We start from the raw sequence: 27,395 nt of genomic DNA, 5'->3' as shown, positions 1-27,395 counted from the left end.
ATGTGAGTTTGGTTTAAGTTTTAACTGCAACATTTGTGAAACTGTCAGGTTAATGAAAAATATTACCGTTTGTTCTTCCAGCTTGTGTGCTGTGAATCTACCCACTGAAATCCAAACCTAATTGAACCATGATCTAGATTCATGATTAGACCCATTTAAGTTTATTTCAGAGCATACTGCTTCAATAATAAAAGGCTTTGGCACTAATTTTCCATCAGACACACTTCATGAGGGTTTAAGGCCTCATAAGGTGGCTCTAATGATGAATGATGGTGATGATAACAATGGAAGATTAATGATGAAGCCAGGACACAGTGACATTTAACGCACAGTCTGAACATGCAGACTTAATGGCTTATAAAGGAGTGAAAACTTCCATTTATTCTAAAAGGGCACAGTTTGTATTCTCTTAAATAGGTTTTTAAACACAGCCAGTCCTGCCATGGGCTTCTGAATGCACATTTCTCTCTTGGGATTGAAAGGGAAACCATCAGACTCTAGTAGAATGACTCCAGTGTCTGCTGCGTCTGTCTTCAGACGTCTCACACCTTTGTCCTTTACTGGAATGAGCTCAGACTTTCCTAACTGATGAATCAGTTTGCTGAGAGACTATGGGAAATATGCACAGCTTCTTATTAGGAATTGAACATGAGAACCGGTTTGCCGCTCCTATGTGAGCATGTTTAATCGACTAAAATTTAAAAAGTCATCGTCGTCTTTGTGGGGAGTTTTAAGGTAAATTATAAGACTTGTGTTATCTGCTGCTAATACTTTTTGCTTTAAATTCAGGCTCTAAAGAAAGATCAGAAGGAGTCCTGATTAATTCATCTCCTCTGTAGAAGCTTCCCTATAGAGGCTTGACAGGTCTCTGAAAAAGTGACTCTAATAGTTGGCCCTAACTGTTCAAATAGCACAGGGAAACTTTGCCATGTTTACGGCATGACTCCTGCAGCTTTGTTGTGAGTTTACATAATAATTTAGTCTCCAATGTCCTTGGCATTAATTACCAACACAGCTTGTTTTCTAAACTTGTGCCTCTGGTGAGGAATCGACAGTCGCTTAAAGCCAAAGAGAGAGAGGGAGTCATGGGATACACCGTGGTTTTAAAGAGAGGAGTCTGTGTTTGTTTAGCTCATAAAGGGGAATATGTGGCAGAAGCCTGATGATAAAAGCAGGATGTCAGGAAGATGAAACACTGTAAGGCATGTTTATGTTGTTCTCAAGGCCACGCTTGAGTCACTTCCTCATAAATAAAAGTTTGTCTGCTGCTGGTTCAGTCATAGTAAAACACCAACAGCAGTAATTAGACCAGTCTAAGTTTATTTAGTCTAATAAAACAGTTACAAGTACCGATACGATTAAATAAGACTTAAACAGAGATTTGTGTACAGAGACATGTGTATGCAAAAAAATTCTGGAGCATGAGTACAAGGGTCTAATCATTTTGTAGACAGGCTAGCAATAGGATATGGATTCAGATAATTACATTTAAGGGGTATTTAGGAGCCATTAAAGTAAGGGAGAATAACAGAATATTAACCTATACACATATGTCTGTGACTGTCAAATGACCTGAGTCATGGTGAGGACACAAGCCTGAAAAACCTGTGAAGAGTGGACTGAAACAGGCGTTTCAGGCAGTGATCTTAAACCATACAAAAGCACGGATGCCTACGTAGCTGTCCACATGAATACCTCTTTGTTTAGAGTTTCATTCAAATGTCAAAATATGCTCATCACACCTAACAAAGACACTTTCATGAAAGCTCTGTTTTCCAGGTCTCATTCGAATGACAGTCACCAACAAACAGGGTCACATTTTAAACCATAACACCAGTGTTTGCGTGCATTACTGTTAGCCTGTGCTTCTCTTGCAAATGAGATGTTGCTGTAGAAAACATTGTTTACGCTTCATGAAATGATTTGCCAGCATCTGTTGTTGTTCACACTTTATAAACTTTCCGTGTACAAAATGTGCACTAAACCAACTACAGTGGGTAATTTGTGAAAATGTGGATCTATGTAGCACTATTATCCAGTGAGAGACATGTCTCTGTTGTCGGAAAGGCAGGGCCAGGACTGGAAAGAACAGACGCAGGATGTCAGATGCAAGAAAATTAAAAAAGACATTTTGCCATCAGCCTGAGTAATGGTTAAAAAGGCAACAATGGGCAAAAACGGGGCAGATTAGTATGATTGTAGAATTAGAATATAAGTGACAAATTAAGCAAAAAGCTGCAAAGATTTGTTAAAAATGGGAAAAGAAGTAGCAAAAATGTGACACAATTGGCAAAAAGTGGCAAAAAAGTAACAACAATGGCCAAAAAGTGGAAAAATGGGCCAAATGCGGTTAAAAGGGGTTTAAAAAAAAGGGCAAGACTTGGCAAAAATTGGCAACAAAAGGGCAGATTTGTAATATTGTAGAATCGTATCAAAAGTGTCAAAATTAGGCAAATGTCTGCAAAAATTGGTTATTAATGGCAAAAGAATCAGCAAAAATGGGACACAATTGGCAAAAATGGGCAAAAAGTAGCAAAGATGAGTTAAAATTGACAAATAGTGGCAAAAAAAGTAACAACAATGGGCAAAAAGTGGCAAAAAGGTCAAATGTGGCCAAAAAAGTTCCAAGATGTGTCAAAATGGTTAAAGGTGACAAAGAAGTGGTAAAAATTGACAAAAAGAACATAGTAGAATTAGATTAGAAGTGCCAAAATTTGGCAATTGCTGCAAAAATTGGTTAAAAGTGGCAAAATGGGCCAAAATTGGCAAAAAAAAAAGGTTGGGGGGGCAAAAAGAGGCAAATTGAGGCAAAATTGAGTTAAAAGTAGCAAACACATAAAGTGTGAGAATTAGAAGATTGATGTCAAACTGCCGTATGGACATAGTACTTTCCAAGGACAGGAATGAAAGTATCATGGCAGAATCTGCTGGCCTAAGCTCTTTATTGTTGACAGTTGGAGACACATATCTTTCAAGTGATGTTATACATGTCAGAACCCCTCAGAAATGTTCTTTATCAGCCCTAAGATGTTTTTACTACTCTAAATGTGAGCACAGCAATATGATCCTGAAGTATTTCCTTTAGGATTTACCGCCCTAATAGAATGTATTATCTTTTCTGCAAAATCAAAAAAGAACCAGAAAAACTTCAAACTGTTTAACTTTCTATATCATTCAAATTGCTTAATGTTTAATCCTTGGATGCAAACAGAGGTGTTTGACAATAATAAGAGGAAATTCTTCTTCTACTGCTTTATGGTTGCAGCGTGAGTTGACCTTGTCATCAAAGCTGACCATTGTTCTTTAAAGGAGGTTATGAAAACTTCTGCTCCCCTCTGGCCTGTAGAGTAAACATCCACAGAGTGAACCTCAGCTCCTCACTGTGAGCGCTTTTTCCCGTTCAACATGTGTTACATGTGCTCTTTATTTATGAGAGATTACATCTGTGATGATTAGGTTGGCTGTTCTTATCTCTGCTGGCACTGTGGAGCTCACACTAAGGCTGCAGAAATAAACAGGGAGACAATGGTGATCAGTGCAGGAATGTGACGCATGAGGACGGGCCGCATTTCACACATGGTTCATATTCAGGAGCTGTTTACTGTATGTCAGTCAAAAGCTTTCAGTCATCCAGACAGCTACCTGATCATTGAAGACGTTTTAAAACGCAGAATTAAACTCATCCTCAGTTATGACCTGTGAATAATTCCTCTTAAGACCTATTAAAGTCACTTTGTGTGAGCTCTCTGTGTCCTACCAGCTAAGAAGACTTTTTGTCAGTGCTGGTTTGTTTGTCTTTCCTACAGTCTCTAAATAGACTGAACGCATTTATTTTCCTGTCATTGGGTCAATTCTTTCTAATAAGGCCAAACAAAGCTGTCAGCAGGTCTTTACTGCCTATTATAATACTGCATGCAAGACATTTAGTCAAAAAGTGTTCAACATATAAAATAAGATTGCCAAAGAGTTAAGAAAGTGGTCATAATTTGAGAGGAAAGCTCAAATTAAAGATCTCTGTGTTCATAAAACAACTGATTATCTCATTATCTCAGAAAAGGAACCACATGAATCTTTGGAATCAACTTACAAAACAGACATGATGAAAGAGTGATTACAAGAAAAGACAGTGAATGAAATGAACAAATTTTGATATTATTAATGAATGATAGAACATTTTTAAGAAAATACAGTACTGTGTAGAACCTTTAAATATTTTTTCGTCAAAAATTGAGGCTTAAGTAAGGCATAGATGTGGTAAGTAAGCCCGCCTAAAACCGCTGGGATTCCACTCGATTCAGTCATGAATTTTGATACTCACATGGAAGTTGTGCAGACTTTCAGTCAGGCATCGTTTGTGGTGCTGTGTAAAGCGGATACGACAGCCGACCACAACCCAACCACAATCCGATCAGCTGCTCCTGACTGGTCCGGTGGATTTCTGATGTCTGATATTTTGGTCCGACTCTCCCATAGTTAAAGCAGAACCACAAGCAGAATCCTCAACTTTGTGTTATTTCCCCCTACGTAAACTCTCAGACAGCATCTTAACCCATCATGACAACAGCAGGATTGACTTTCTAATGCCCCCCTATCCCACTATAAATGAACAGGAACTATTCCTACCTGCAGACTACCAGACGTATGGCAATGCTGTTTGTATGCGTGGGATAGAGAGAGAGACTTCACTTGTATAGTGTGAGCACATACAGCGCTTAACAAATTTATTAGACCACCTGTCATATTTGTCTCAGAGACCATCCAGCATCATGAAGTGCTTTAATGTGGACTCTTTCATTTTCAGTCAGCTCTCCACGTTTTATCATTTTGACCAGGAATGAGGGATTTCAAACTGAATTCACCTTTTTATACCCAAATTTGAGCCGGCTCACTGGGCTTCTCTGAGAAGTCAGAAATTAATCGAGCACAAAATTCAACCACTAAAACTAATTTCTATGTTCAGGAATGCAAGTAAATATCTATAATTTGACATTTTAATCAAGAAATAATAATGTGCCTTATTATTTTTTTAGTTTTTTGTAAATCAGTAAATTTTGAAAATTCATGGATAACAATAATAATGACCAGCTTTAGGGCACCATCAGGTGGGGAGAAGGAGTTACACAACCCCAGTTGGGTTCTTGATGTCCTTGTATATCACCAGAGGCATGGGAAAATAATCTGTAGAAGATAAAACAAAGTCTGCACCGTTAAGGTGGAGTAAGGGGTGGTTGAGGTCAGTAAGCACAGCTCAAGGTGCCCACATGCCCCTGGTTGTGATGTGGATGTCCCAAGAGTGGGAAAACTGTCTCCTGGTGAATTACTGGGGTAAAATAGACCCAGCGGAATGAGATACTGTCAAGCTTGACCTTGACCTTGTGAGTTTTGATTATTTGCCATGGTAATATAGCAGAAATTTAAGAAGAGAGTTGTCCCTGTCAGAGGTGCATGCTGCATGGGGATCCAGTGCAAGGAACCACTGCTCTAATGCAAATTGTTGGCTACCCAAATTTGTCATCATGCTTTGGCTCTCCCACATTTAAAATCAGTCAAGATTTCTAAAATCTTCCGTTTGTGTGTGTTTCAGGCTTGAAGTAGCTGCACTCCAAAGAGGAAAGGGTTGTTTTTGAGAATGACAGATTCACATGATCTGGTCAGTTTGCAGCCTGCCGTGACAGACAGCAGAACAGAGGGTTCAATACAAACACAGACTTTATTGTGATGAGGTGTTTCCTGGGAGCAGATGACTCTCCATGAAGGTTAAATGTGATGACTCTACATCCGATTTTAGGGACATACTTCTGTACACACTAAATCGGTTAAATATGACACTCAATGAATTACATCAGGAGGATCCTTCAGAGAAAGCTGTTGATTTTAATAGAAAGCGAGCTAGGTTTTTCCTTTATAAATCCATATCTATCTGTCTCCTAATCCTTTCTTGTAATCGCCAGTCTTACTTTTTCTATAACGCAGATGAATTGTCTTATTTTAATCCTAAACGAAGGCCGGTTTCAAATCTCTTGTAAATCTATAATCTGCATCATAGAGAACAAGATAACGTCTGCAGATCTAAATCTTTGCTGCTCAGCAGGTCAGCAGAATGTGATTATAAATAATGTGAGGAGATGAAAAGCACTAACACTGAAACTAATTCACCCTGATTATGTAAAAGGTGAACTTGTGTTTGTTTTAACAAGGTGACAGCACTCCCCTCTGCCTCTTGGCAGGTAAACAAAACATCTATTTGTAACTCAAGTGTGACGGCAGTTCATCATCTTATTATTCTGAGAGTTCAAAGCAGCTTCTGTGGAAGAGGTTTATCTGATGGAAACTCCCTGTTGGGGCTCGGCAGCTGGCCTGAATGTTGGATTTCTGCAGATGAGTTGTTGTTATCTTTCTGCTCTATACTGTCTCTCTAGAAAAAGCAGCAAAGCTGTTAAAGCAAACATGGAGGATATTAAAGCAGCTATTCAGAACTTTGAAGGTGACACATCCCAGCCCTTCCATACTTTTCCATTCCTTGAAAACAACCTGCTTACTTTACATATATTTTCATACATTTACATGTATTTGCCCATAGCAAGCAATGTTGGGCACCATGGCTTTTGATAGTAGCTTGTTATGTTGCATTGTCATAAAGAAGTAGCTTGTTTTGTCACCTTAATAGTGTATCATATTATAGCATTTTTGCATTAGCAGCAATTAGGGTAATATTAAGCTTGTCAGGTAAAAAAATATTTTCTGTATGATGCAATGGTACTGCAGTGGCCAGTACTATTGGTGGGAGAAAGGGCAGGGCTGGAAAGTTACTAAGCTACTATAATAAGAGGTGTGATGACTTGTGCAGATCTACCTACAGATAAGTGGGAGAGAAACAGAAACAGTGCACCAGCTTTTAGAATGTTCTGTTTGCGGCCACAAAGGAAAAGCATCAAGAGCGGCTTTTATTTCAATGCAGTCATGGAATTCTTTTATGCTAAAGTAACGATAAAATGGATTACTATTGGCCGTTAACAATAATTTTCTATATTTTGCTATGTCCATTGTGTCAGATTAGGTGATTACAGTGCCATAAATTTATGCAGAGTTGACCGACAGACGTGACAGACTACAAGGAGGTGCCTCATCCATCATTGCAACCAATGTGATGGTAAAGCAAGGAGGAAAGGCAGGGCTAGAAAGATACTATAATAACAGGTGCGATAGCCTAAACAGCTCTACCTCTACATAAGTAAGGGAGAAACAGAAACAGTGCACCTGCTTATGGAATTTAGTCTTTGTGGCACAAAAAAGCATCAAGAGCAACTTTAATTTTCTTGCAGGAATGGACTTCTTTAATCAAAAAGATACTAAAAAATGGATAACTTTACTTGCAAAGGTAAAGCGTTAAATTACTTATTGTGACAAAAATGTAATCAGGATACTGTGACAGATTACTTTGTAAATAAAATGTGAAATTGCAACTTTTTTAAACAGTGGAAAAATAAGCCCATTGTAGCTGTAAAGCAATATCACTCTGTTCCTTTCTCTTGATCATAAAAAGGTTAATAAGCTGCAAGATTAACACTGAATAATGCGAGCGCATTGCCAGACTTCATTCCCCTGTGCTAACGCTGCTAACAGGTGATAATGAACCTTGAGAAAAAGCCTTAACAATGTTAAATAATATAAGTCATACACAGTGATGTGTGGTCCAGCTAATGACCTTAAACTGGCTTGTTAATGATCCAAGGGCGTATTTTGGACAAGGTGCTAACAGTGACAGTAATGATCTCTGGCTTTTTAAACCGGTGTGGAAGCAGCTGGCGGTCGGTGATTGTGGACCTCTCCCAAGTCTTATCTCCGGTATGTTCCGCAGAACACCCTCCCCTCTGTATGGAAGCATGTCTCTGCGTTCACATGGTGCCGTGGCTGTGGGGTTAGCTGTGTAAGCTCTTTAGAGAGGCAGACCTGCACTGAGCAGTCATCAGAGTCATTTAGCATCACACAATGGACCTGCAGCTCTCAGCCACCTAAACGCTGCTGCTGATGAAGGAGGCTGCGGACAGATAGAGAGAGATAGAGAGAGAGAGAGAGGAAGAAGAGGAGGAGAGGCACACTGCAAAGATGAGGAGGCAGAGACTCATTACGTGTAACGAGCAGATAAAGTAACCCCAGCACCCGTGAAAATACAAACTGTAATTGATTCATTTGTTAATGATGATTCAAATTAGTTTTAAATTAGATTTTAGATTACATTTCTTTTTCTGGAATGGGATATTTTTTTTCCAAAATCGACTCACTGTATATAGACAATTAATCAGAACGGGGGAGTCTTGTGTTTAAAAAAGGAAGGCAATTTGTTTTTGACGCAGTTTTCTTCCCATCCCAACAGCAATCAAATATTAAATGCTCTGCCAATAAAAGAATATGATGTGCTGGAAGGGAGCCTATAATAAGAACAGGCCATCACTGCATCCACGCTGACTTTGGGTTTTCTCTCAGTCTAACTCCTTTAACTGTGACTGTTTTTACCTTTGGGTAGGCGATATGAGGCCCTGTGTACCAAGAGGCCTCAAAATGTTGTCAGTGTAGGTGTGCCTCAAATACGAGGAACGTGTCTTAATGAGTAGGATGTGTATTTTGAATTGACAAAAGTGACAAAAAATGGCATCAGAAAGCCTGAGAGGATGATAAAAGGCCCTGATAAAGCCCCAAGATGCCTTCATATCAAGTAAATTATAGTGAACTAGCTTTATAAGTATGTAAAAAACAATGAAATGGTGGATTACTGTGTGGTAAAATGGCTGACAGTACATCAAAATGTAGATTTGTGGATGAAAATGAATTGCATCTCATCTAGAGGCATGTTGAAATATCACAAGGTTGAGCTGTGATGCTTTTCTAACAGCCAATGAACAAGGACTGCTGGATATATTTAAAATTCAGATTGTTCTTTGACTTTGGTACCTGAAATTAAAGATGCTTGAAGAGATTTCTCCACTTGTTATGATTACTTTAAGCTTAATGGAGATGGCTCTTGTATCACTCTTTGGCTACAGCCTCCAAATTATGAAGAAGCCCTGCTGATTTTTCAGGTTTTGCAGAACCAGTTTTGAGTGAAGCTTAGCCATTAGACTGAGTATCATATCTATGAGTATATAATTGTCGTTTTACTTCACATCTGCAGGCAGTGGTTCCCAAAAGTGTAGCAAGTTCTGTTGTGCAGTTGGAGTTTATACAACCACATATTACTTCTACAACTATGCAATATGTAAGCTACTGTAAGAAGTGTTAAAGAGGCTGTTTTGTGTGGGTGTGGATGCATATGGTTTACCTTGAGATTTTGGCTTGGTTTCAGGTGTGCATTAGCAGGCTTATGTCTTTTCTTTTGCTTAAAGCAAAATGTTACTAGGGCTGCACGACAGTGCAGGGGTTAGCCTCACAGCTGTAACTCTGTAGAGTGTGAGGGTGAGAGTGCCTGGTTGTCTGTCTCTATACGTCGGCTCTGCCCAGCAACCAGGCTGTACCTTGCCTCCCACCCCATGATAGCTGTGATAGGCTCCAGCCCCACGTGACCCCAAACAGGATAAGTGGGTGCTGAAATGGTTGGACATTACTAAGGTTCATTTTGATACACAGTAAGTTATGAGACTCATGACAGGTAAAGATAAAATGAAGGGTTTCTTTTTGTCATATATTAAAACAAAATGCACAAGTTATTACGCCATAATTCCGGGAAGCATGCTTGTAATCCATCCATGTTTCATCTAAACCAGTAGTTCTCAACTAGTCTGGCCTTAAGATGTGATCCAGATTTTTGATGGCAAATAGCAACACAGATTAGAAAATCAAATCTTTGACCATCCAAATTTCTGTAATGCAGAATAATGCCATTTGGACCTGGGATTTTTCACCTTCATCCAAAACAGATCGAATATTTTATTATTTTTGTCATGTTTATGTCACACTTTGCTAAAATGCAGACAACATTGCACTTCTTTTGCCTCCAATGGCAGATTGCAACCCCCATCTGCTACCTCACCACCTCCCCGCTAGTCCTTAAAAGTACATATTATAGACTTTTTTGCCCCAACTTCAAACAGACACACATCAGTGACCCACTGAAAAAGCCTCTGTGACCCACCATTAGTTCCCAGCTTTGCAGTGCAAAGGTTCTTTGTCTGCTCTAAGGTTGTCCAAATTAGACTTTCACATATGACCTATAATCATGATCAAGTACTTATGAAATAGTTTACGCAAAGGTCTCGTAGTAAGAAAATGTTTGATGCTGATGCATTAAAAGTGATGCTGATTTTTGACACCAATGCATCACTTTTTTCCAGTGGGTCTTTTAAGGGCTCAGCTTTTCTTCGATACAAGTAAGGAGACATCCAAGGAAAAATGGCCGAGAGCAGCTGAACCACACTGCTATTATATTCAGGGTCACAGGGAGGCTGCAGCTGGTGCCAGCTGTAATATGGCAAGAGGTGGGGTACACATGCCTCAATTGCTGTCCCTGGCACACACAGACAACAACGTGTAAACAGTCAGACTAAGAGCACTCTTGGGGATCACCTCCCTGAAAATGTAGTTTTCAAACAGTGCTGCTACTACAGAAGCTGAGATGGACAAAACAGCTCTCCACCAGGAATAGTGCACCAGACAAACACTCACTCTCATACTCACATCTATGGGCAATTTAGAGCATTATTATAGTCTCATGGACAAAACACATAAATGCAAAAGGATAACTCCACTCAGAAAGGCCTTGTCCAACTTAGATCTTAACCAGAATTCTTCTTACTGCAAGGTTACATCACACAGTTACACCACCATGCAGCCTGCATGCTTTTAACATAGAATAAAGCTTGATATGTGTGCCATACTTTGCTTTAAAATCAGTCTTAATGGGATCATGGTGCAGTAGCCGTGCTGGAGCATTTTGTCATTAAACATATCAGGAATACAGTGACAAAGTGCATGAACTACTTACAGTTATCTTTTAAAACCAGTATTTTCACTTTTTGCAGCTTTATAAAAACATATATTCCTTCAGAAAGGCTCAATCTAGAATTCTCACAGAAGTTTGCTGTTGGGTGTGTTTGATGTGCATGCTGCTTCTGCTTCTTACAGATTTTTTCCAATGTTTTATATGGAGATTTTTTTTTCTCTATTCTCACAGATAGATAACACTTCTTAGGGTCAATATTTGAAAGAAAGAGCACATGAATTTAAAGAAAAAGAGAACAAAATAAAGACAACAAAAAGTAAACCAAGTAAACTGTGTAACAGAAATAAACTGGTTGGGTATTTATGCAGCTGTCATGAACATAAAAATGACCTGATTTTAAATAGACATGCTCTGATTTTTATTTTTGAATGTAGGACAGTGCATGGCAGTCTTTAACAGTAACCAAACAATCATGCAGCATGATTACTTTTAGTCTATTTTTGGTCTCTAGTCTGCTAAAATGGGATCTGAAAAGTACTTTTTTCTTTTGCCACGTCATAATATCAGATGTTCAAAACTACAACGATGCCCTAATCTGATTATTGCCCCTCACCCTGATGGCAGGACTCAGCAGCTGTGGGACTGTGATGCTCCTGTCTTATATAACACCCCTCCCCTCCCCTCTCCCCGTCCCCTCCCCTCTCATCTCGTCTCCTCTGCTGTTTGTTTATGCTGATGATCTGTCAAAACACCTCAGCCTGCCTCCCCAGCTCCCCTCGCCGCTGTCAAGAGTAACATCTCTGCCCTTTCTCCTCTGCAAAGAAACAAAAGGCACACTCAGGGCATTAAAAATTCAGCTCTGTTTGGGGTCGGCCCGTCTCATAAATATTGACTAAAAGCCCAGAGAACGAGGCCTATTTGTCCACTCAGCAGAGGGGCAATTAGGGATGACATATTTTCAACTACTCTTGTTTCTTTTACTGGGACATGAAGATGCACGTCACAGACCAGGGTGGAGGAATTATTAATGGTCACAAGGCTACCGCTGCTTTCTTTATAAAGATGGAAATTGACATGTTTTAACTTTAAATCAAATATAATTTAACTGTTATAATAAAGCACAGAAGTTAGAAAGAGTATCCCCAGTGCGTGTTAAATGTGCATACCATTTATAAACAGTGGCAGCTGGTGCATGATCCTGCAAGGTAAGCTCAGTCTCACAGGTGGACTGGGCTGATTTAGTTTGCTTAGCCTGATGCTAATACAAAATGGAAATTGACATTAACAAGCTAACAAAATTGGCATCATGGTTAGAGCGGGCATTTCTGCAAAGTTTGAAGAAAATTCCTCAAAGTGTGCAATTGCATTTACGCTCAAGGGGTAAACATGAGCCTCAGTGACCTGGGCTTGTGGCTTTATCTACTGAAAGGCTGGCAAAATTAGATTGTCACATAGTGACTAAAAACATGATTAAATAGTTATTAAGTTATTTAAACAAACATCTTTTAGTGAGAAAAGCACATGCAGGCCTTTTTCCTCAGGGTTTTATCAATGAAACAGTTAAAAGTGGTTTTGATTTTTGAAAGCAGGCTATCACTCTTTCTCATGTGGGTCTTTTGGGGGGGAGGGGTTGCCCCACATTGCCTCCCCACCTCTCTGAGTTCATCAGTGGCCAGGATCAACAAAACATGGTAACTGTTGCCCCAGAATGAAGGCATTGTGCTTAGTTTTACGTTAACTGAAGAATAATTTCCTCAAGTTTATTATCTAGGAAAAGGAGGCCTTACTAGTCCATTTACATCAGCTCTGCAGAGAGTTACACCTGATGCTCGAGGGAACAAACTTTAATATACCTCAGTGAAACTCTAAAATCCTCTATTTGCACAATCTGCCCAGTAAAATGCATTTAAATATATCACATCTTTAAATGACTTAAGGTTCTTCAGATAAAGTGAAGCTACTGATGTTTGTGGAGGTTTCCTGCTCTCTAATACCTCACTTTGTCTTCTGGTGTTTGCAGCAGATAAGGCTTCAAACAAACAGAGTTATGTAAGAATCTCTGACATATCAGAAAAATGATTTAACTTTGCATGATATTACTTTCATATCCAGAAAGGTTTCAGATAAGAATCTTACAGTTCAGAGAAAACATAAAAATCTTTTTTTGTATCTCTTGCTGAAAGCCTTTAAATCCAGACATGCCATTCGCCAGATCTGTCATCTCACTCATAAATAAATCCAGCATCTAAGAACGGCTTGATAGAAATCATATGCAGACATTTTTTAATAAAAATTCCCTGCATCCTTTCCTCCAACACTATTGATTTATGACCGTGGATGCAGGCTTCTTTAGTCCACTGTCTCCTTCTATATAACTGACTCAAATAATCCCATCTCTAACTTGTCCTCTCCTCTCTCCTTTTCTCTTTAAGAGCCTCCGTCTCTGGCTGCACTCCAAACTGCAGCTTTTCCTACAATCCTTCCTTCTGTATGACACTACATTTGTACACCCCCCTTCCTTTTCTTACTAATTAAATCCTTTACAACCTCAATAACCTCTCACTCTGGCATTTGTACATTGTGCTGCATCATCTCTTCTTAATATACTCTTCTGCCGGGTTTCTTGTAGTCAGTTTAGTTGAAGAATAAAAGGATCCTAATTGAGTCCTCAGGCAGGCCGTCTCTGTGGTGCTATCACAGTCAGTTTGAGCACATCTTGGCTTAATCGTGGGGGAAGAGCTGAAAAATTTGTCTTCAGCCAGTTGGAATTTGTAGATTTTTAACACTGAAGTGTAAAATAGCAGTGCAATGCTGTAATTAGCAGTGTCACACCTACACTAAAGCTACATTTCAACCAGAAGAACTCAGGAGTTGAGCTGTTGGAGCTTATTTTCAGGAGACTAAAAGGGTCCGACAGTCCAATTATTGGGTTTGTACTGGCTTGAAATAAAGAAGACAAGGCAAATTGAGATGTATTCCCATTGTGGAAACTTTCTTTGGAGGTTCAGAGTGTACTTCCACTGCAGGAACAAGAATCTAAACAAAGTACTAAAAAGTTTTGTCAAGTAGCAGATACATGGGAGTGAAAAGAGGTGTCCCTAGGATGCGCGTCTGTGTGGAGATCTAATTTTCATGTCAAGATCTGAGGGAATCAGAGAGGTAATTCTATAAAGGCCTTTATTTTTCAGACTGCAGGATCACAGCCTGTATCCACAGCCAGTAGCGCTCACAACATCAGTTTCAGACCCCTTCTTACCCATGTTTTTGGTGCTAGGCCACAAAATCTGACTTTTCTTGCCTCAATAGTATCAATAACATCCATCCATGTATCCTCCATGAGTAAGTCAACCCAGACATCCATCTCCTTCTGGGGGATCCAGAGGCATTCCAAGACCAACCAGGATATCTAATCCCTCCAGCACATTCTGGGTCTTCTCCAAGGTCTCCCAGCTGGCTGGCCTGGAAGACCTCCAAAGGGAGGTGCACATGAGGGATCCTAATCAGATGCCTGAACCACCTCAGCTGGCTCCTTCTGATGCAAAGGAGCAGTGGCTCTACTCCTAGTTCCCTCTGGAAGTCTGAACTCCTCACCCTATCTCTTAGGCTTGGCCCAGCCACCCTTCAGAGAAAACCTCATTTCAGCTGCTTGTATCCAGGATCAGATTCTTTTCGAAGACTTTGCCTTTCAGTTCAGCTTCTTCTTCACCACAACGGACTGGCACAATGCCTGCAGTAATGCTGACTCTGCACCTAACCTGCTAATCTCACGCTCCCTTTTACCCTCACTCAAGATTCTTGGTACTCCTTCACCTGGGGCAGAGACTCATTCCCCACCTAGAGGGAGCAATCCGCCGTTTTCCAGCAGAGAACCATGGCTTTTGTGACGTTGTCTTTGAATAGCTTTATGTGTTTCATATTTCCTTTTTGGGGGAAATACCAACAAGAAAACACGAAACATGAAACAGCTGTTGCCTTTGAAACTCGACCCTTAAAAAGATGAGTCAGATCTGTTGTCCTTCTGTCACTGATCAGAAGTCCCGCCCATGCTTCTTTGGGATTGGCCAGTGAGGGAAAAGAGATATTGACGAGTGTAGCTCTGTTCCAAAGGTTCAACTGTTTTCAGTTTCAACAATTAAGGTCATTTTTTTGATGGACTACATTGGTTTTGTCAGAAATGCATGTCACTAGTGCTTTAAGCACTGGCTGTGGACACAGGCCCGACGTGTTGATGCTTGCCTGTGCTTTTTTGCCATTAGGACCATTCTTTAGGGCATGTACTAGTTAAGTGTCTTGTATCTTTCCATTATCAGGATCTTTATTCACTTCTGAAAGATGTTTACCTAATTTTCTTGCACTTAAAGGTACAATGTATGACTTTAAACCCAATATAGAAATTGGATAGCAACATTCTCATCATGACAAATAGCACCACCTCTACTCCTTCCTTATCTTCAAACTTTAGTCTGTAGGACCTGAAGTTGATTCAGTTCTTGTTTCTTTGAAGTTTTTTGGACCAAACAGTCTTTTCACCAGTTTGAGAAGTCAGGCAAGTGCCATTCCACTAGTGTTAACCCAAAGCTGGGAATAACAACCCGAGAGGGACTTTGCTTTAGAAAGTCATAACTCAAAGATATATTTAGTAAGGATATGTAGTAATGTTTAAAATTTCTCATACTGGGCCTTTGAGATGGTCTGTAACATTATCCACTAAAACAAGTCCCTAGTTTTCAAGTCGTGTACTTTTGATGTAAATGCAGCTCCCTATTTATGAAAAAATCAGAATCAGAAATGTACAGCAAGGCCTTCCACATTCTCTTCCTTTAGAAATAGAGCAACAACCCGTTTAGGGCTTTAACTAAGGTATCAAGAACTTTCTATAGGTTGTGGTTCAAGCAGTGGGAACATGCTGAGAATTGTCATTTTCCTAGATGATGCTCCAAAAGTTCACCAAATACTGTATAAAGATATTTCTACATCTGCAGCACTCATTTCTGTCACTGAAGATCCAAATTAACATTGTACCCTCTTTTTTTTTCTTCCGCAGTCTTCATCTGCAGCTTCATGGTGGCAGCTCCCATCTTCGGTTACCTTGGCGACCGCTTCAACAGAAAGGTCATCCTGAGCTGTGGCATTTTCTTCTGGTCTATTGTGACTCTGTCGAGCTCCTTCATCAGTAAAGAGGTAAAACATCACACGTGTGCTCTGACGGAGAATCACAGCATGAGAGCTGCTGAGGTTTTTCTATTAGCTGGTCGTCCCTGTGAAACCTTGACAAGCTCATTATTCAGTTATGGTGGCGATATGCTTCATGTTAAGGCCGCTGCAATGAAATGATACGCTCGTTAAGTCAGACACCCGCTTTGCCTTTGTACACATTCTTTATGTCTCCCCGCCCTCCTCACCCCTCCTCACTCTCTCTCACTCTGGCTAACAGCCAATCAACTAATGAAGGCCCATGTTTCAGACTTGTCTCAATTACAATGCTTTAGAAGATAAGACTGCCATTTCACTGCTCCTCGACTCCTGGATTTAGATTCCATATCTCCTGAAGCCCCCCTGTGTGCTCGGTGGTGTCGGATGCATTAAACAATAAGATTATTCCTTAAGGGGGATGAAAGAGGAGGGGTATCCTGCTGAGAGCAGCTATACCATTACAGTAAAAGCTCCTGTATAAATGCATGTGTGGGTGGGAGTAGACGGACCTCTTGTGCAGTCTTGACTGACAGCTGTAAGTAGTGGTAATGCAGGGTACTTGCATCACCCCAGAGGGGTTTCTCTCTTCTGTAACAGCCCTTTGCTGTGTATTATCCCGCTTATCATGTGGCTCCTTTCTAAAGGTAGCTTGACTCCAAATACTGATTTAAAGGATTTAAATTTTAAAGCAATTTTTTTTCATCTGCACAAGAAAGACTCCCTCAAGTTACACGTGCACATCCAAAGCAACGCTCCTTGACACCCTCCTCTAATACACCGACTGAAGTCTTATTTATGATTCCTTTATTCGTGTGAATAGATACTACGATTTTAGCTGATATAACTGTGATGGATCTGTCAGATAGGCCAAGATCTGCATCTTACTTGGACTGATGGGAACCAATGCTGAAAATTTGCATCTAAGGGCTAACAGTCTAAAGTTTGTTGGCTGGCAGGGATCCGTGGCATTAAAAGTTGTGAGGTTAAATTAATGCAGCACATGTCGTGTCTGCAGAGCTGCGTCACGGAGTCCCACAGAGTCGTATCTCCAGTGAGTAAGCCCCTTCACTGCCACGGATCTTCAGCCCTGAGCTGTGGAAGGAAATGACAGCTCAGAGATGCTGACGGTCTCAGGAGGGCGTCCTTTAACTTGAGTGCCCTACAGACTCATCTGCCACGGGGCAAGATGGAAACCTAAGCAGGAAATACGTTCAGGATGCTTATGGCTAAGCTGAAATAAAGGCCCTCTTCCCCTCTGACAAATGCCACAAATGCCGCTGGCTTCAGATGAAGAGATGTGGAGTGATCCTCGGCACCCGCAGTCCTCTGCCCAGAACTTCAACTTTACCCTGAAGTCATGTTTTTGAGAGTGCCAATCAAACGACACAAGACTGGATGAGTCTTATGTAACATCTCTGCAGTGCTGTCGCCTTGAGAGAAGAAGAGACATGACATGTGATGAAAAGTTAATGACCACTTACAACTGAGTCCTATCATTATGAATGTAAGACACTCTGGGCCATTTTAGAGGATAAAGAATTCAAAACTTATGTAATAAGAATTAGTCACTGACATAGGGTTAAACACTCTTTATCTGCATGATCACTGCCAATTATAGTTGTAAAATGTTCAGTTGTTGGTCATTTAGCAATACAGGGCAGTCTTTTTTTATACTGGAAGCATTAATCACTCTTTTCAACATCATTTATGAATAGGCTATGAAGAGAGGGGGACAGATGATGACCAGTAACTACTGTTGTAGTAAGACACAGCTGCACTGACAACTTATCTGTTGTCATTTGTGGGACAAATATCTTTTTCATGCTGAATCTCCACATTTACTGTAGCATTTTCCATTAGCTTAGGGACAGAAGTTTTATGTTATAGCCTACTGATGATTTACTTTTACGTAAAAGTAAAATTAAACAAAAGGCAAATGTATAAGCTACTGTAGGCTAATACAGGCGTAGATTTTACGTCAAATGAGTTGTGCTCTTATAAAAAAAAAATCATATAATTTTACGAAGTTAAAAAGACATCTTGCAGTTAAATTAATATCTCTCGTATTGGACTTTGTTCAGCAGTTTGTCATTTAGCATGCTAACAAGCTAATCATTCTGACACCAGTATTTTGCTCCTATAACCATGTAATTTTTTACTTAAGTTATAAGAAGTCTAAAAGATAATTAACCTAAGATAAGCCCATGCTGGAGATAGACTGCTTAAAAGCTCAACACAGTGCTGTTTTTGAGCATTTTAACAGCTCAAAAATAGCATTTTGTTGAAACTGTGTCCTTTTAAGTAGGCAATGTATAGCATTCTGCCAATAGCATTTAGCTCAACCAGGACATAGTTTGCCTATGTTATAAGAAACAGGTAAAACTGATAAAATTACAATCCACAAATGAAATTAAAAAGTTGTTTTTACAACTCACAGAGCTGCTAGCAAGACTGCTAGCCAAAGCTAGCCTACTTACAAATTCAAATAAGACTGTAATTCTCATTTCATTTGAACTGCAAATCATGGTGTAAGTAGCATTGTCCTTTTAAATATGTTTAGGAGTCTAAAAGCTTAATCACTGTCACTGTTAGCTTACTAATGTTTCATTAAACTGCTACGTGTAGACGCCTTACAGAGGTACTATCAAGTCTGTAGCTAATGCTAGCATACTTACAAACTCAGACAAGACTGTTATCATATTTTTTAATTTTAACTGCTCTACATCATGTTGTAGCATTGTCATTATCAATATGTTTAGGATTTCAACATTAGCTTTTGCACAGTCACTGTTAGCTTACTTATGCTTCATTAAACTGCCATAATTAGAAGATTTACAGAGCTGCTAGCAAAACTGCTAGCCAATGTTATCTAATTACAAACTAAAATAAGACTTTCATCATAATTTTTACTTTAACTGCTTAACATTGTGCCATAGCATTGTCATTTTAAGCTTAGGAGTCCAACCTTTGTTCATTTGCTGTGTCACTACCTATGATAAACCAAACTGCTATGTGTAGCAGCCTTACAGAGCTGACTGCTGACTCACATTATCCTGTTTAAACTCCAGATTTAACTGTTCAATATTGTGTTGTAGCTTTTTCATTCAAAGTATGTTTAGGAGTCCTATAGTAGCTTATACATTGTGTCAGTTTTAGCCTACACATTAAACTGCTGTGTGAACAGCTTTACAAAGCTGCTAGCATGGCTGTAGCCTCTAGCCATATCTGAAAATAGTTTCAAGGCAGTTTTAGAGTGAGGATTTTCCATAACCTCCTTTCTCTCTTTTATCACTCTGTTGTTTCCCATCTGCCTCTTCAATTTCCAAACCTCATTTTTGTGGCACTTTCTGGCACTGCTGTGTTCTGTTGTTTGTCACGGCTGCTAGCGTTTCTGTTCCAAGTGGCGATGACACAAACTGAGACCACACAAACAAAAAAGAACCGCCATGATGGTCCCACTAAACGGCGGGCTGTTAAAAGGAGAAAATAGTCTGACTGTAAATCAGTGGGAACAATGTGAAAAAAACAAAGATATACAGCAGCAGTAAAAGCTCTGTGGTGATAAATCATAAACACAGACGCTCATAAAACAAAAGAAGAAGAAAAAGAAAAACAGTCAATGTAAACACACTGAGCCTTACTGAAAATCCAAACTATTTTTGGATGAGTCTCTGAAATCTATCTTACTGAGAGGTGTGTATGTGCTGATGCTCGATAGTGGTGTATATGACCTAATGACACGATGTCCCATCAGCAGCATGAAGCCCAGAGTGACAGCAGAGAGCTGGGGTCAGTGCAGGGATCACAGTGTTAGTGCTGCCTCTACTACTACTGCACCTTCATTAATTTTAATGTAGGCCTGACAAACACTGCAGAGAGCAACCTTATCACACTCTCACACACCACAGCCTCACGTTGGTAGGGCCTGCTGTGTTTATGCAAACTGGAAGCAAAATACTCCAGATTATGCACAGAAATTTAAACATCAGAAAGGCTCAAATGCATCAAATGTATCATTCTCAAAATTCTTGGTCTTATTAAAGACAGCTGGGACAGAAATATCTAAATCATGGTTCAATATTTGCAGTTTTAGTGAAGCAGATTTCTTTGCAGCTTCACAAGCAAGCATGTGAGTTCATATCTAGTGAGTAGTAGTTTCCATGGAAACAGTTAACAATCCAGCTGCCTACACAGGAGCCCCCGCCAGCGTGCACGCTCCTATCAAAGACTTCAAGTACTCATCTTTTTATTTATCAGACACTATAACATCTGATTAAAGATTATATGCCATGGTAATTTAATATGGATAATTAGAGTGAAAGGCTTTTGAATGCAAATGATGCCGTGCTGTTTCACTATTGATTTCAGTTAGTCTTCTCTAACTGATTTAACCTCCTCCACACTTTTTGGACCGTCTGCAGCAAAAATCTGGGCTGAAGCACAAATGTTTCAAAGGGCTGAGCTTTTAGAAAGTCACCACATACATGTCATGTCGTTAGTGACTCAAATTATTTATTTTTCACACTATGTGTCAGAATCAGGAGCAGTGCCTCAGGTTATCTGGAGGATATGGAGTCAGAAATACATGTGACAAATATGCTATTCATAATGAAGCCTGACTTCACCAAAATACATGGTGAATGCTGGCTCATGGTATCCTTAGTCTCCAAAAACAGCTAAACTTTCCTCTTTGATAAAGCTTCTTGTAAGGGTATGCTCAGGCCTGGACCAGCCTGCAGTTATGCTGCTGTAGGTTAAGACTGCTAGGGGTCTTGGCACACTGAGCTTCTCTCTCTCTCCTTCTCTAACTCTCTTAATCTCTGTATGCATTCATATCATATTACTGTTTCTAAAACTGCTTCATTTACCAACATCAACCTTACTTCTATCATTACTAGAACAGTTTAACTGTGTTGAACAGAAACTCTACACTCTTGTAATTGTTGATAATAGTTCTCTCTATTTCATCTTCACACTAGCTACTCATGCTAGCACTGCATTTTCTTTTTTTACAGTCATGGTTGTTATTGCTAACCCTTCACATTTTGCTACCATCATTATTGACATTACAGCAATATCCTACAAAATGGGAGACAGGTTTATGGTCATGGCAGCCATAAATTTGACTTCGATTAGTTGTTTTGTTATTTCTCTTGTCCCTCTTTGCTTGCCACTTTAACGTGACCAAATACTGCTAGAGTATTGGGTCTTTATAATAATAATACATCAAAAAGTACCCTCCTTGTGAAGTGTCTTGAGATATCTTTGGTTATGAATTGGTGCTATTAAAACAAAAATTGATTGATTGAATCAAAACAGAATCACTTAACTTGAAATCTCGTATTTGTATATTCATTGTAAGCCCGATTTTGATAATAATAGGATGAACTCTCTCTATCTCCCTTCCAAATACATCAGGCTTAGAGTGCTTTACAATAAGGTTATGTCCTGTGGTGGTTTGACAAGGGGTTTGACTAAGTGGTAGGATCAAGGAGTGAATTGGGATGGAGTCTTACTCTGTATGGAGCTGGCTCTGATGCTGACAGAGCTGAATAATGCACACACAAAGTTAATGAGCTAGGAGAAGAGGGGGAAGTTTTTCAAGGTTTGCTTAGGTGCCTGAATTGAAAAATGTAATATGAGCCTTATCATCGAAAACAAAGCCGCTGCACTGAAAGGAGAAAACAAGGACAACCTGAAAAGGTGCTGGTGTATGAGCATTAGACTTTTTGTGATGAGACTGATTTGCATGAAAAGGGGTTAATTTATCAAAAAATGACAGCATCAGGCAATATCTAAGTATGCATAAACAGCCTTGCTATTAATAAATAGATGCTGATTGTTCACAGCACTGTTGGTTTAACCCTTTCCATGTGTTTTGTGAATTAGTGTTTTTGTCACTCATTTGGACAAGTTTGGCAGGTGCTAAAGCCATGCAGTCCCTTTGTGAATCAATCCCAGAAGTTAAAATTAACCTCACAAATCAAGAAGACTGTCTCACGTATCCGTGACATGGGTTATACATTAAACACCTATGCCTTCATCCAGACAAGGTTTTGGGAGGGTAGAACCTCTAAGAAAAAATCTTATAGCATGATCAGACAAATGCAGTGTCTGTCTTAATATTATGAGCCAATCATCTACCAGTTTCTTCACTATCAGTGGAGCAGTGTTGTCCAGTTCTGATGAAACTGCTGCATCCACACTAATCTCTTCAAATCAGGCTTGCGGTACAATGAAACCAGGCCTCTTTCTCCTCAAATCATGCGGTTTGGTCCACTCATTCTCTGACTGGTGTGTCAGCTTAAAGGTTTACAAGGATCCCCCTGATGGCAGACACGGAATCTGTGCCTATCCATCCAATCTGGCTTTTCAGAGGTGTTTAAAATCAAGTTCATGCAACATTTTAAAGAAGTGCAGCAAAGTTTGTAATACTGGCAAAGACGTCTATACACCCGCTGCAGAGAAACTACCCTGGGGCTAAAGGTAGAGTTTAACAGATTTCCACTTTAATGGAAATATGGTGAGAAAAGAGACCTCTGACCGTGAAAAATGTCTGCAGGGTTTGACAGAAACTCTCCAGCAGAACTCGATAACTAATCTCCCCTATCTTTTCTGTCTCTTTTTTTTCTATCTGCAGTATTACTGGCTGTTCGTGCTCTCCAGGGGACTTGTGGGTATTGGAGAGTCAAGCTACTCCTCCATCTCTCCCACCATCATAGGAGACCTGTTCACCAATAACAGCCGCACCATGATGCTCTCTGTTTTCTACTTGGCCATCCCGCTGGGAAGGTAAGAAATGGACACATCCTGTACAATTAAAGCAGACATCGGGAAGATACAGGATTTTATTAGAAACCTGCCAGTGATTACTTCCTTCCATCTGGCTCTTTAGGTGTAATGTCAATGTGCAGAATTATAATGAGAATTAGCACAGATCATTTAAATTATCCTCAAACAGAAAACAGTCAGACTTGCTCCTATCTTGCTCTCCTTTTTTTCTGCAGCAGCCACACAAAGAGCTCAGGGCCTCTGCAGAAAGAAAAGCAGAACTTACAATTGGCTGTGCCGAGCTTAAAGGAGAAAAAAGGGAGGCTTTTTGGAGATGTGGCGTTGCGGGAGTGTTAGGGTAGAAGGTATTATTAAGCTCAAATCTCCAGCCTTTTCAGTTCATTCAATCAGAAAAAGGGCCACAGGGAGAAAACAAACAAAGCAGAGTAATAAAAGATGAATGTGCCGGTGGATGTGGCACAGGAGCCACTTGAGGTTTATCTTTCCATACAGTGCTTCACGGCGTGTGAGCCAAAGATGCATGCCGTGCCATTTTCCTGCTGGTGCATGAAAAATCACACAAGGAAGATGTGCTACAGGCTTTCCAGTAATGTAAAATCTCCAGATTTATGTAAAAGATGTCATTAAAAATTGTTGTAGCAGAGCAAACCACAGAGATGGATGGTTATGTAACTAATAAAGTGTTTTTAATGGAAAATTAGAGACAATTTTTGCAAACAGGCAAAGGAAATAGACTAAAGTGCCTCCTGATTGGTTGTGTTATGAGCTGCCAAAATGTTTGGGTCACCTTAAACTGCCCGGCAACACACACAATAGAAGGTGAAAGACTGGGCTTCAGTAAAGTGCAGCTAAACGTCTTATCCAGTCTCCCACTTGTTTGTCTTTTTGAGGTTGTTGTGACTGTTTCCAGGAAATGACCTCAGGAATCAGACCCCACTCACAGGAAATGGATTCCCCTGCTCTCTCAAAACACAATCTTTAAAAACTCTGACAGGTTTTTATTCTACTTGACGCCTGTGTTTAAAGTGTGCATGCATATTTTTCATGCTGTGGTTTTATTGCTGGTGTTGAACTTTCCAAATGCTCTCTGTATGAACTGATAAGATTAGTCACTCACTGGAAATATCATCTGCAGTCTAGGCCCGTTTATACCACACTGTTATTTTTGGAGAGCTAATCATGGACTATGGACTCTTTCCCCCCTCTGTTCTCTGAGGGTGCAGAAGTGTGAATTTATTTGAATCCAGTTAAACATGTTTAGGCCCTTTGGCAGCCATTACTGATAAGAAGGCACTGATTATCAATCTATAGCTCCAATCTGCTATTCTAATGGAAAACAGAAACACTTGGCTGGAGGCTGTGAGCATGCAGACAAACAGGTTTTCTTTGAAACATGGAAATCCCTGTCAACTTTTACTGACTTAGTAAAAAGATCTACAAAGGTATTACAAACAATGGAGATGGATGGCATGATCATGGATCATTATTGATCATTGGATCAGTTATTTGATCCATAAAATGGTGTTAAATAGTGTCATGACCTCCTTAAGTATGGACGCCAAAGTGAAAATGGGCAGTTTCAGGTGTGCATGGAAAACTAAGTTGCATGCACCAAAAACTGTCCTATGAGCATGACAGATATTCCTGTTCTCAGCCACTCAGTCTCGTAGGATGAGTTTAATTGCACACTATATGGAAAAAAGTCCTTAAATTACTCTGCTTCAGCATACCAAGACATTTTGCGCAATGCTATGCTTCTAGCCACAGATTGGGGAAGGAAGCGTTTCTATTCCAACATGACTGTGCCCAAGTGCACAAAGCAAGGACTATAAAGACATGATTTGATGAACCTGACTGTCCCATACAGAGCCCTGACCACATCGAGCACCTTTGGGTTGAGCTGGAACGGAGATCCAGTCTGAGATCAAGCCAGGCTGTCTTGTCCAACACCAGTGCCTGACCTCATACATGCATTACAGAATGAATAGGCACAAATTCTCACAAAAACACACCAAAATCTTGTTGAAAGCCTACCAAGAAGAGTTGAGGCTGCTATAGCTGCAAAAGGAGGACTAACTCCATATTAAAGTACATGTATTTCAATACAATGTCATCACAGTCCCTGCTGATGTAATAGTCACGCAGCTGAATACTTTTGTCCATATTGTGTTGAGCTGTGTCTTTGAGTTTAAGCAAAGGTTGAAAAGCCTTAAAATATCCTGTTATTATATGGAATAATGAAAGTGGCAAATCTTCCTTTTGAGAAGCTGGAGCCAGCAAGCACTTGTCAGTCTTGCGGTGATGAAATGAAGATAAATTGCTCATCTCTATTCCTCTAATGACATGACATGACAACTCAGTTAAGCCTCAGTTGAGGTATGTTGTCAGTACCGACTCTTAAAGACCAATCAGCTCAGTATTTATGTATTTATTACAGTCTTTGAAGATAATCATACCTCTCCTCTGTTGCTCATACCTTCATACCACTACTGTTTGAATCCTCTTTGTCTTTTAAATGTTGATGTTATCTCACAGCTGAGGCTTATCACAGCATAGTGGCTACTTTTATCTGATCTGATGTGATCTAGCAACATTTCCCTCAAAGCATTTCACTGTTATTCTCCCTTTATGGTACACAAAACACCCTTTAACTCGACTGAAATGCTGTGAAATTGAATTGAATTGGGACAACTCGCAGCCCTGGGCTAAGACAACAGTGTTAGCACAGCTCAGAGTGTTTGCTCATGGGCGGTGACTTTGCACCTGCAGTTTGTGACTACATGCACAAATCACACGTCCACAAATAGACCAGCTAGCCAAGAAGCTACCGGTGCTTTGATCAGTTCCACTGTCAGAAGCTCTCCATGTCAAGCACCCAAACACTCAGCGACACTTAAATAACTCTACAAACAGGATGTGTGTACTGTAGGCGTGAGATTAAATGATGGAAATGTCAGGACTCAGCTCACTCAGGATACTGACTCATATACTTAAAATACAACATGAACTGGTGGAAGAAAAGTTAAGTTAATGTATGTGATGTTTCTGTGTCTCTGCAGCGGGTTGGGCTACATCCTGGGCGCCAGCGCCAAGGTGGCTGCAGGAGACTGGCACTGGGCACTGAGGGTAAGGACGTCAACATCAATTTTACTTGAAATGAGCTCAAAGATGCACACAAAGAGAGATTCAAAGCCCCTACTGCAGAGCTAAATACATTTGCATGGCCTCTATCTCTGATTTAGTATCAAAGGTGGGGCATTCATGTGATATATTGGTATTCTTTTGAGTTCCAGTCATCAAAAGCCATTATTAGAGTTTGTCTGAAGTATTAAGGGACTAAAACCCCAAAGAAATAGGTGAAATAAGGAACAAAATTAACACAATTAAACAAGGTTGACAACCTGTTAGCTAGTTTGAAAAAACAGCTGTTATCAGCACTGGATAATTTCTTAGCTTAGATTTCTTTTGCTAATTCCCAGTTAACTTGACATTAGCTAGAAAGCAAATACTAAGCTTATAGTAAATTTGAGGATACAGTTTCATTAGCTACTATTTTATACCTGTCCTTTTTTATCTTGTAATTATAATAGCTCTTAGCTATGTACTAGCTAATATTAGGCTAGCTTGAAAGCAAATTTTGAGGCAACAGCTGTTTACTGGTGTATAAATCATAGCTTAAATTGTTTGCTAGTAGGAATTTTTTTCACTGCTCCATGTAGCATTAGTCTATCAAACATTACAGCAGCTTTTAAGTACTGCTATCCCCAGTGGCTAAATGCTAATGTTAGCTTGTGTTTACGGCTACCTAACTGGTAATAAAACGTGTGTTGTTTTAACTTGAAACAACAGCCATATGAACATCAATATTCTGACTACATGTCTTTTTATAGTCGCTAATAAACTGAGAAACTTGCATGATAATTTAAAAAGTGATTAAAGCATTCTTTTACTTGGCAGCACAATCATTTATGGCATTTAAGCCTACCATTCCTAGCATTAGCATACATAATTATGTTCAATGAAAAAACTCAAACCATAGCATTTCTAAATTAGGTTTCATTTACTGGTGCCAGTAAATGATATTCCTTTAGAAAACAGGACAAGATATGTAGTGAAAGCATGAAAGCAGAAACAGTTCTTTTATAATCTTTCACTCCTTGGATATGATTATTTAATTCATTTGTTTTTTAATTTGATGAAAACAACTTGAAACTTGTTTTTAATTTATTTTTGTTCTTTAAAAAAATAATTCTGTTATTAGGCCTATATATAATTTATTTCATTAAAAAGTTAAAAATGTGTCCATTAATTTATTAAATTTTTCATTTTATTTTTTAATATTTTAATTTATTTTCTCATTCATTAATTCAATTTATTTGATTTTCATTCATTTATTTTATTTTGTTTTTAAGTTAAGTCTTTTGTCTGTTTAGCTGATTTAACTGGCTGCAAGTATTTCTTTAGAAACCTCTTTATA

The 27,395-nt window shown here is 39.5% G+C and overlaps 1 protein-coding gene across 2 annotated transcripts in view; it reads left to right on the top strand.

Annotated features, from left to right (window-relative positions):
- spns2 (spinster homolog 2 (Drosophila)) overlaps positions 1–27,395 on the top strand; it is a 128,658-nt gene that overhangs the window by 59,628 nt on the left and 41,635 nt on the right. For both annotated transcript variants that reach the window (XM_041800710.1, XM_041800711.1), the window contains exons 3-5: positions 15,978–16,114; positions 22,767–22,918; positions 25,978–26,044. In XM_041800710.1, the coding sequence (XP_041656644.1) occupies positions 15,978–16,114; positions 22,767–22,918; positions 25,978–26,044 (356 nt within the window). The remainder of the gene's footprint in view (positions 1–15,977; positions 16,115–22,766; positions 22,919–25,977; positions 26,045–27,395) is intronic.

The sequence above is a fragment of the Cheilinus undulatus genome, linkage group 12 (assembly GCF_018320785.1).
Source record: "Cheilinus undulatus linkage group 12, ASM1832078v1, whole genome shotgun sequence".
In the NCBI taxonomy this organism is placed as follows: Eukaryota; Metazoa; Chordata; class Actinopteri; order Labriformes; family Labridae; genus Cheilinus; species Cheilinus undulatus.
Note: the sequence above shows the minus strand (reverse complement) of the source record. Positions and strands in the feature narration are given on the sequence as shown.